We start from the raw sequence: 12500 nt of genomic DNA on the forward strand, positions 1-12500 counted from the left end.
GTATTCTTTGAAAGATATTTTTTTCTGAAGCGCCGGTGGCGTCTGACAGGCTGCACATGCACAGAACGACTGCAGCGGTGGTTTTGGAGAGGGTTGCTGAGGAATTCAGAGGTTTGTGAGATAGCAACCAATATTTTTCTGATGTCAGAAATTTGACGAATGTATTTTAATAACAATGATGTAAACATATGATTTAGTACAAAGATTTTAGGAGTGATTATTATTTATTATTATTGTTTATTATTATTTTTATTATTTTTTTTTTTTTTTTTTTGCTGATATCAGAAATTTGACGAATGTACTTTAAAAACAATGATGTGAACAAATGATTTGATACAAAGAATTTAGGAGTGATTATTAATTATTATTATTATTTGTATTATTATATTTCTTTTTTCTTTTTTGAAAACATTTAAACATTTGGCTTACAGATTCGATAAAAGATTGATATAGAGAATATCTAATCATTGAAACATCAATTAAATAAAAACTCAGTTATGACTAAGGAAAATTTTATTTCGTTTATATAAAATTCTGCGTCGGTTCCGTTCTGTGGCTTCTGGCTCGGTGTGCGCACTGAACGTCGTTTCTGTTCTGTTCTGAGGCTTTGGTGGTTTCGGAAGCGGTTCCGTTCCGGCTCAGTGTGCGGCAAACTTAAGAAGCCAATCATTTTGAAACGGGATGCCACTCCCGGAATCACACCTACTGACAATCGTCTCCACAACACAAACTTTCCCCTTACGCTATCTAAAACTGGACTCTTAGACAAAAGGACACAAAAAACAAAACATAACCTTAAAACTATATTTCTTAAAACTGCAATACAACATCAACAACCAAAATAAATATTCTTATAACTAATCTTTAACTTAATAAGTATACCAAAAAAACGTAACACCATTCAAAAAATAAAAAAAAAAAACCCTAACAAACTTAAAATTACCCGCACACCAAAATCAATATTTGTTTATGTGTGGACCTCTGTCCACACAAGGGCCAACAGTCCTTTCAGGCCAATGCCACAACTCTCTGGCACACGCAACACTCGGTGGCAGACATAATTTTTCCCACTACACAAGAACTTCTATCAAGTGGTGATTGAAGCAATTTACGTGGGTAATGCGTCGTCGTCATCATCATCATTGTCATCATCATTCAGAGAAAATTCCTAATCATAATCGTAATTCAGGTCCGCAACAATTGGTCAATCTACTAGAGCAATCTATACACAATCAATTACAGGCCAGGTCATCAACTGTTGGGCAACATTCAATAATAAGTTCTCCAAAGGAGGAATCACGGCTTTTGAAATAATCAAAACACTTCCAACGCTGGGTAAGAAAAATATAATAATAAATCCAGCACTCAGTACTGCCTCTTGCTGCAGTCAAATCAAAAAAGCATTCGCTCCGAAACATTCACCACTGTCGTAACCTAACTAAAAAAAATTTAAACAAACAACCTCAAATATACCGACAGTCTTTCCCACTCCAAACAATCATTCGCTAACTACCACTCGTTCTCCAGCGTGCACCGCGGACACATAAATACACATACACACAAACACACACGAAAACACACACACACACTCTCTCTTGCGCACGCGTGATTTAGCAAAACTAAAGCAAATGAAATTCTCTCTCTCTCTCTCTCTCTCTCTCTCTCTCTCTCTCTCTCTCCCTCTCTCTATCTCTCTCTCTCTGGATTTGGCAAAAGAAAATAAACGAAAAATAAAACAAAAATTAATCCTCCACATTCCTTCCCCCTTACTTTGCCAAATCCTACTCACACAAAACTTACAATATTTTTTTTTTCATTACTCAGTTGCAGTCGGGAACGGGACCTCTACTCCGAGTAACTGGGCCCCCATATACTCTCTCATTCACTTCTTCCTTATCGCAATCATTCGCTACATTACCACTATTCCTATCTAAATCCCTATCATCTAATATATCATGTACAATCATATCTACCTCGTTCTCATCTGGCCCTAAAATTACACTCATTTCTGTAAACAGTTCATCCATTTCATCAAAAACATTCTCAACTTTAGCAAAAGATTCATTCATACTACTAATCATTCTCCTATCTCTCACTCTCGCATTCGTCATCCTTTCTTTTACATCATCTAATGGAAAACCACACACACTATAGGTATCATTCATACTCAGCCATGATTCATCTGTATTAACACATTTATCTTCCATACACACTTGTACATTTACACCCTTGTCCTACTTATTTCTATTCTCACCTTTACTTATAAAATTTTCCCTTCTTTCACCCTTACTTAAAGCTCTCGTATCCTTCCTTTTCATATATTCTACTAACACCAACTGTTTACCTTCCAGACCTAAGTCCTCATACATACTAGGCTCACACTTGTTCCTTTTCAACCATTTACTCCTCCCATTCTCTTGGATATACTCAGGTACCTCTTTCCATTTACGCAACTGGTTGTGGTGGGCCCTAATTTTTTCCACAATACCACCCACACACAACTTACCCAAAACGTAACTTAATCCACTCGAACCAACTTCTAACACCTCATATGGACCTTCAAATTTATCACGCACCTTATTTACATTCATTCTACCCTTTTCAATTACTTCTTTAATCACTCTCTCACCAACTTTAAAGCTTTCAAACCTCTCATTTGCTTTCCTCCACACATCTCTATCATCCTCAGACACACCCTACCTCGGTCTTACTATCTTTTCAAAATTTAACACAAACTTACATGGAGACATACCCGTACTCTTATGCACTGTTGCATTATAAGCCCACAACGCTCACCAACATACAAATCCCAATCATTATCACATGTACTCAACATTCGCAAAATTTCAGTTAATGTTCTTACAGTCCTTTCAGCCAGCCCATTTGCACTTGACATATAAGGAGTCGAATACACATGTTCAATACCCCATTCTCTTAACATCTGCTCAAACTCCCATCCAACAAACTCAGGGCCACTATCACTTAACATTCTCACAGGCTTACACACACACATCGGCAACATCACTTGACCAACCATTCTTGCAACAGTCTCACTCCGTTTATCCTTGATGGGTATTGCATAGGTAAATTTACTCATGTGATCAACAATAACAATCATTCCCACATGTCTTCTCGCAGTCACAGCCAATGAAACACAATCATTCACAAACATCTCAAATGGTTCTTTCATACGTTATCTCAAAACAGGCGGATTAGCATGCACTCTCTGATACTTCCCTTTCTGGCAATCTTCACACATAGTCGCTACATCCTTACATATCTGACTCAACCCAGGTGTAAACAATCTCTTACGCTTGCATTCCCGTAATTTATTCTTACCCATATGCCCATATCTGTCATGCACTAACATACACATACTTACTGCTGCATGCACCGGAAACACAGGAACATATATATCTTCATCCATTCCTTTATGTAGAAAATAAACAATATTCTTACACACAATAAGTCTCTTACTAACTTTCTTATACACCTCTAAATCATACAGCCATTCTTCTACCTCAAAACTATTCAACATACATTCATGTAACCTTTTAATTTCCACACATTCATCTTGCATTTCTTCCACCTCCTCTTTAGTCAGTAGATCATCCTCACTCCTCGTAATATCAACCATGCCAACAAAATTCGTCATATATACACTATTATCTTCTATCACGACTACTTCACATCCACTCTCCAGAAGCAAACCACTACCAATATCAACTGATAAATCATGCAATCTTAAAAAGTCAATTCCTATCAAAAAACAACTAGGCATCTCATTCTCTCCCATTGCAATAAAATTATGTTCCACCTCCATACTTCCCAGTTTTACTTTTAAACGCACTTCTTCCCAAACTAGCAAACTTCCTTTACCTATCCCATGAATTCTCACACTCGTACATTGCCTTTTCACTTCCCAATTGTACAGCTCTATTTCCTTGATAACAGACATATTCACTAATGACACTTGCGCACCTGTATCAATTAAACTACAGTATTCATTCTCATTTATACCCACATACGTCATAATTCTTCCTTTTACACCATGCATACAAATGTTTACTCTCCTATCAATAGGGTCATCCTTGTCACACCCATGTTCATCTTCGCTATCTTCCATGCTCATACCACTCGGGTTCAAGTCACTCGGACAATCCTCCTTCTCACTCAACAACTTGCAACATCTTTCATTTCATTGTAACCTCAATATATACTCCATTTCAGTCTCTATTTGCTCGGTACTGCATCGGACGATTCCACCCAAAATACAAATAAACAGTGACACCATACAACATACTACCAACAATACTTTTGATAACAATTCACCCTCAAGCACACTATCCTCCTCCTTATATGCTATTTATTTCTATACTTCATTCCTAACACCCATTCTAAGCTCATCTACACTAGCAGGTATATCCCTATTCAAACCCTTCAATTTAAACTTATTTAACCCACACAAAATACATTTATACACCATGTCATCCCCTTCAAAACTTTTTACCACCACTAAACCTTACGGCAACCTTTCAAAATTACTATCATTCTCGCTACTATCTTCTATCTTACCATACATTCTTGACATCGCATCTGCTATCACGTTCTTACTCCCAGATACATATTCTAGCTTAAAGTCAAATTCATTCAAATCCTCTATTGTCCTCGCAACTCTAGCATTCACAGACTCTTTCCTAATCATGTACACTAAGGGCTGATGGTCAGTACGCACAATAAATTTCACACCATACAAAAATACCTTCAACGCTTTCACGCAAAACCGTATCGCAGCCAACTCCCTTTCAATCGTGGAATACTTTTGCTCAGCCTTATTAAATGCTTTACTTACATACGCTATCACTCTCAACTGTTCATCTCCACTTATTCTTTGCATTTGAACCAAGCAACCACCCACGCTAATCCCACTAGCGTCCGTATATAACTCTAGCATACTCGCATGCTCACTATAGTCGGGAAAGGCCAAAGTGACGTCTCTCGCAGCCTCTTCTTTCAACTTTTCAAACGCTTCAATCATACATTCATCCCATTTCAGTCTCGTACTATTTCTCTTACCTGTCCACTCATTCAAAGGCTTCCCTATTCCCAAACAATCTCTGACAAACTTCCGACCAAATTCAATCAACCCAAGGAAACCTCTCAACTCACGCACCGTATGAGGACGTGGAAACTCTCTCACCTTACTCACAAACTTTTCACTCTTCCTTATACCCGATTCATTCCCCACATGCCCAAGAAATTCAACCTCCCCGGCCAACCATGTACACTTTTCAAGCTTATCTTTCACACCAACTTCTATCAAGCGTTCTAATACTGCTTCAAGCAACTGCATGTGTTCCTCAACAGTCTCACTAGCAATCAAAATATCATCTATAAAAACAGTCACCTTCTGTCGATCAAACCCAGCCAAAACTACATTCATCGCCCTCTGGAAGGCAGCAGGCGCATTAGCAAGGCCAAAACTTAATCTTTTAAACTAATAATGACAATTTCTACTTGAAAATGCCGTAATGGGCCTGCTCCCCTCTGCAAGAGGCATCTGGTAATAGCCCCTAACTAAATCTAACTTTGTAAAAACTTTCCTACCATGCATCTTATACACACAGTCAGACACTACATTCATCTGAAAACCTTCTTTAACAGTTACTTCATTCACCTTCCTATAATCAATACACATACGTAAACTTCCATCCGGCTTTCTTACAGGTACAATAGCGCTATTCCAGGCACTCTCACTCCTTTCTATTACACCCATTTGCTCTAACTCCTGGCACTGCTCTTCTATTTCTCTGGCAATAGGCGGAGAAAAATGTTGGGGACGCTGATATAGGGGGGTATCATTACTAAGAATTATCTTAAATTCAGGCAGCTTTGATCCCCGACAATCCTCGTCAACGCGACTCAAAACTCTACGTCGATCCCATAACATCCTATACAATTGTTCCCTTTCTCCCTCACTTTTATTCTCATCTACATTAATTCTTTCTTTCAAACTTTCATAGTCCCAATCGCCATCCTGCTTTATGTCACCCATCATACCATGTCTCAATTTAACATACCTTTCATCCTCTACATTGACCAACGTATACATACATCCCATGCAATCACCCTCACGTATACCCCGTATTCTCTTCCTCCTTACAGTCGGCAACAAGCTCACATACACCTTTGGCTCCTGCAAATTCAAAATACCATCATACACATGCACACTTGTTTTCACCAATTTACTTGCTTCCGAACCTTCCACTACATATTCACAATTGTCACTATTGGCAATTCCTAGACTATTCGGCCATGCAACTTTTCATACGTTTTACCTGCTCAATTATTCTCTTTTTCACACTTTCATAATCAACGTCACCTACACTCATTATCACTCCATACATCGTCAACAAATACCCAGTCAAATATTCTCCTAACTCCCTAGCCCAAACTCTTTTACCATCACCATACTTATCCTGACAATACCTCTCATACTCCTTGAAAAACTCGTATACATCCCTACTACTATGCTCATTGAATCTTTTACACTGAGGTAACTCTCTCATAAACACAGTCTTACACACATCACGTTCATTCTCACTGCTATCATCACTGCTACCTTCCTTCTTGTTTCCTACTTCCTCGCTAGAATATAAGGAATCTAACTCCACAGTCATACTCCTATCCTTGATCATACTCTTACTAGCCCTTTTCTTACTCGCCACTTTCACCCATTCACGATCGTCCTTGCTATCAGCTTGATACTTTTTCTTCTCTTTCTTCACATCACTTTTACCTTTCCTTTCATCTTTCCTCTCACCTATCTGTTCATCCTTACTATTCCTAATTCCCTTATCTTCAATATCACTATCACTATCACTACTATCACTATCACTTCCTTTCCCATTATCACTAACCTTAGCCTTCTCATCCACTATCAACCCATTACCCGAAGCTGAGGACACTCCTCCGACTGCACCTTCCCCCATTAAAGTCTTCATCATCCCCATTACTTGCCCCATCATATCTTCCATTCGTTTCTCCGTCCGTTCTTCATTCTCTCGCATCCTCATCTCAACATCCTCTTCCACTCTCTCTACAGTTCCCTGAATTTCCCTCAGTTTCCTATGCATCTCCTCATTCTCACACCTTAACCACTTATTCTCTTGCAACAATTTCTCCTCACGCTCCTTACTCAGCCGCAATTCCTCCTTCAAAACCCTCAACTGTTCGTCCATTTTTCATCAACCATAATCTAATATCTTATCCTATCAGTCCTTTGTCTAAGAATCCAGCTTCAATCCCACCTCGGCTGTCCCTGTTCGGGCGCCGAAATAATGTGGGGGGATGTTGCAAGGACAACCCCCACACCCGGAATCACACCTACTGACAATCGTCTCCACAACACAAACTTTCCCCTTACATTATCTAAAACTGGACTCTTAGACAAAAGGACACAAAAAACAAAACATAACCTTAAAACTATATTTCTTAAAACTGCAATACAACATCAACAACCAAAATAAATATTCTTATAACTAATCTTTAACTTAATAAGTATACCAAAAAAACGTAACACCATTCAAAAAATAAAAAACCCCTAACAAACTTAAAAATACCCACACACCAAAATAAAATATTTGTTTATGTGTGGACCTCTGTCCACACAAGGGCCAACAGTCCTTTCAGGCCAATGCCACAACTCTCTGGCACACGCAACACTCGGTGGCAGACATAATTTTTCCCACTACACAAGAACTTCTAACAAGTGGTTAGTGAAGCAATTTATGCTGGGTAACGCGTCGTCGTCATCATCATCATTGTCATCATCATTCAGAGAAAATTCCTAATCATAATCGTAATTCAGGTCTGCAACAATTGGTCAATCCACTAGAGCAATCTATACACAATCAATTACAGGCCAGGTCATCAACGGTTGGGCAACATTCAATGATAAGTTCTCCAAAGGAGGAATCACGGCTTTTGAAATAATCAAAACAATTCCAACGCTGGTAAGAAAAATATAATAATAAATCCAGCACTCAGTACTGCCTCTTGCTGCAGTCAAATCAAAAAAGCATTCGCTCCGAAACATTCACCACTGTCGTAACCTAACTAAAAAATATGTAAACAAACAACCTCAAATATACCGACAGTCTTTCCCACTCCAAACAATCATTCGCTAACTACCACTCGTTCTTCGGCGCACACCGTGGACACACAAACACACATACACACATACACACACATAAACACACACACACACTCTCTCTCGCGCACGCGCGATTTAGCAAAACTAAAGCAAATGAAATTCTCTCTCTCTCTCTCTCTCTCTCTCTCTCTCTCTCTCTCTCTCTCCTCTCTCTCTCTCTCTCTCTCTCTCTCTCTCTCTTTCTCTCTCTGGATTTGGCAAAAGAAAATAAACAAAAGATAAAACAAAAATTAATCCTCCATAACTCCTAGGGCCAGGAGATTGGAGGCATATATTAAGGCTGAGTACTCTTTCTTCTCATAAGTCCATCTGTTAATGTGGATGTCATGAAATTCAGATAATAAAAGTTTGTGGCAGGCGTAACAACTGTTTGTGTTCGATTTACTGGAATCCAGACATGGAAGATTGTATCTTTGGTAATCTTTTTACTATTATGGCTAATTTACAAAAAGATAATAGAAAGGGGTCTTTTGTCAATGTTGGTGATTTCAATGCTCACCGTAGGAAGTGGTAAAATTCTGTTTTCACTACAGTGCTTTCACTGGAGCACCAAAATCCTTTGGTGGAACTATTGTGCATTCGTTCGAATATTACACAAAGAGGTGGAACTGCACTAATGGAATCTATAATGTCTTTGAGTTTGAACGACAACACAAAACTTGGAAAAATTCAGTACTTTTCATAAGTCAATTAAAAAATATAGAGAGTATAGAAAAGAGTTATTTTTTTTATGGGTTTTCGCACAAAAGAATATAAATTACTATAGAAACTCAGGGTGGGATTAAAACGAAATTTAATCTATTATTCTTGACATCATTAAATGAGATATATAAGAGCCTTCATTGCATAAGCAGTAGTTGTCTTTAGTCTTGGCACTTAAATGAGATTTAATGATGATATTCATTACACTTTTATTCTATTTGTCACACCCTCTTTCATAGGTTAGTTTGAAATATACAATAACTGAGATTGAATGAAGCAATTAGAAAAAAAAATCATAGAGCTTCCCTTTTTCTTTCAGGATACGAAACAATTCAGCAGAAACAAGATGAAATTATGGACAAGCTTAAGGGTGAGTTAGAATTATTGTTAAAGATTACTTGTTAATAACATATCTAAATTGATATTTTCAGCATTCTCTTAAGACTAATTTTCTCTCTTATACTTACCTGCGAATCATCTTTACAGACCTTAGGCTATGATTTTGTCTACAATGACTTACCTTCATTGTCGTATTTTGAGTGATCATAATTGGTTGTAGATGATAGGTGGGTGGTTCAGCTTGAAAATGGCATTAATACAAGGATTACCAACTTAAACAATAGGTATCCCATGCCGAAATCTAATAGCCAACAGTGACACAGTAAGGGAAGCAATTAGACAAAAAAAAAAAATCTTACAAATTCCCATTTTCTATCAGGGTATGAAGCAATTCAGCAGAAACAAGATGAAATTATGGACAAGCTGATGGGTGAGTTAGAGTCTCTTGATAAAGGATACTTGTTGATGATATACTAAAACTGACAAATTCAACTTTTCTATTTAGATTAATTTGCTTTATTGAAAAAAATTCTTAAAGTTTTAAAACATATTTATCAAAATATATTAATCACTAGATCTGAACCTTCCATCCTTGATGCGAAGACATTCAGAGAAAATGGTTGGTATTTCGTCCTTTTGTTGAACCATTTATTATTGGAATGTAGTAATTTCCCTCAGCATATATGTATATATACATATATATATATGTATATATATATATATATATATATATATATATATATACATATATATATATATATATATATATATATATATATATATATAGATAGATATACATATTTATATATATATATATGTATATATATATGTATATATATGTATATATATACATATATAATATATATATATATATATATATATATGTATATATATATATATATGTATGTATATATATATATATATATATATATGTATGTATATATATATATATATATATATATATATATATATATATATATATATATACATATATATATATATATCTGTGTGTGTGTGTGTGTGTATATATGTATATATAAATATATATATTATGCTAAGTAAATAATGGGTAGAAAATATTTGTTAATAATATAAATGGAATAACTTTTCTTTTCGATTATCAACAAATGAATTGAAGATGATTATGTATCAAAATTCTTTGCTCTGTCTCTTGTCTCAAAAATCTAAAATTTGGAAAAGTTTATGAGGAAATTCCTCTTTCTCCCTTATAGTTTATACTTTAGTTTCTATAAAATTATTTCTATAAATATTCAAATCCTTTGTTTCTATTTATATAAAGTCTATTTTAGGCTATCTATTCTTGACTTCAACTTCGTTTTAAGACGCTTTTCTCTGAGAGTTAGAAGGAGAAAGAGAGAGATCTGCCATGCTACTATATTATTATTATTATTATTATTATTATTATTATTATTATTATTATTATTATTATTATTATTATTATTATTATTATTATTATTATATCCACTGGCTCCAACTGGGAAAAGCACCAGGGAGGAAAGGAAACAAGGAAATAGATAAACTACAAAAGAAGTAAAAACAATCAGAATAAAACATGTCAACATCATCAACAACATTAAATTGGATCTAACATAATATAAACTATAAAAACTTCATAAAAACAAAAGGTAGAGAAACAAGATAGAATAGCGTGCCCGAGTGTACCCTAAAACAAGAGATCTTTAACCCAAGACATAGGAAGACCATGGTAAAAAGGCTATGGCTATTATTACTATTATTATTAGCTAGGCTACAACCCTATTTGGAAAATCAGGGTTCTATAAGCCCAAAGGCTCAAGCAAGAAAAGAAAAGCCTCGTAAAGAAAGCAAAACAAATAAAGTACATGAGAAATAATGGATAACTGATATAAATGTTTTAAGATCAATAACAAAGGTAAAAAAGATCTGTCATATACAAAATATGAAGACTTATGTTCGATGTAAAAAAAGAATTAGGAGTAAACTACTCAAGTTCCACTACCATAATCTGGTCACAGCTGGAATAAAACTTTCAGAATACTGTGTAGTATTGAACCTCAAGGGGAAGAAGGCATGACTGTTAGAATTAAACCGCATACCTAGTCCAAGGTACGGGAGGCTGCGGTCTGATAAGATCCACTAAGAACTTGTTGAAAAAAGGGTGCCAGAGATTTACATTTAGATCAGGAATAAACAAATCTAATAGATTCCAAGTTCTTTTTCCAACAAATTAAGGTGAGATTCAATAACTGAAAGCCAGACAGGAGAACAATACTCGAAACAAGTTCAATTCAAAGAATTCAAAAAACTCTTCGAAATAGATTTATCACCAAAAATATTTAAAAAAGCTTTCTCAATACGACATTTTTCGTGCAATTGAAAAAGAAAAGGGTCGAATGTTTCTTAAAAGTAAATTCCTAATGAAGAATTATATTAAAAATCTTAAAATCTTATGCACTGCTCGGTACACTTTATTTCTGATGGAAGATTAAAACTTTCCTTGGTATTACTTAGAATTAGTCTATAGCTTTGTCTGGCATATGTTCAGATCTTTCCCGTTCGGTATCCATGCCTTAACTAAGAGTTTTCAACTTGAAAATCAATTGCTGAACCACAATACTTGACGAATTTGATGATGATACAATCAAAAGCTGTGATTAAAATGTAACTGTATTCTGATTGGTCATTTCGAAGTAAAAATCGTAAACAACAGTGAAGAAAGGCTTCAATTCAAGGCCTACTAGCTTAAACAACAGATATCCAGCACCAGAATCTAATAGCCAACAGTAACGCATTAGGAAAAGCTGTGGCGTTTCTAAGGGAACACCAAATTCATTAGGTGGAGCAAATGAAAACTAGCACACTATGCAGAGGGGCGAAGTTGAATAAAATGGAAACAGACATACGAACTAACTGGAGCTACTATGCCTGGCAGTGTGAACAATAACACAAGACTTGAAATAATTCAGTACTTACCATAACACAACAATATTTTGTTTCTCTTTTTATGCATTGAGAAGAATTTTAATTTATATTTAATAAAAATACAAATTACCCACAAAAGTGCTGGGTGAGATTCTAGCAAAGTTTAACCTTTTCCCCTTTACTTTATTCAGTGAGATATAAAAGTCTTCATTACATAAACAATGGTTGTCTTTAGTCTTGGCACTGTTTGATAACATTTGATAGTCTTCATTATATTTCTCATTTGCTAAACCTCAGGATGGAGTGTTTTCAAAATACTCTG

General features: G+C 35.7%; 1 protein-coding gene across 2 annotated transcripts in view; it reads left to right on the forward strand.

Annotated features, from left to right (window-relative positions):
• LOC137619247 (protein kinase C-binding protein NELL2a-like) overlaps window positions 1-12500 on the forward strand; it is an 18488-nt gene that overhangs the window by 992 nt on the left and 4996 nt on the right. The window contains exons 2-3 of one of the 2 annotated variants that reach the window (XM_068349423.1): window positions 9237-9287; window positions 9636-9686. In XM_068349423.1, coding sequence (XP_068205524.1) covers window positions 9237-9287; window positions 9636-9686 — 102 coding nt within the window. The remainder of the gene's footprint in view (window positions 1-9236; window positions 9288-9635; window positions 9687-12500) is intronic. The other variant, XM_068349424.1, reaches the window with a different exon arrangement.

This window comes from Palaemon carinicauda, chromosome 25 (genome assembly GCF_036898095.1).
Source record: "Palaemon carinicauda isolate YSFRI2023 chromosome 25, ASM3689809v2, whole genome shotgun sequence".
NCBI lineage: Eukaryota > Metazoa > Arthropoda > Malacostraca > Decapoda > Palaemonidae > Palaemon > Palaemon carinicauda.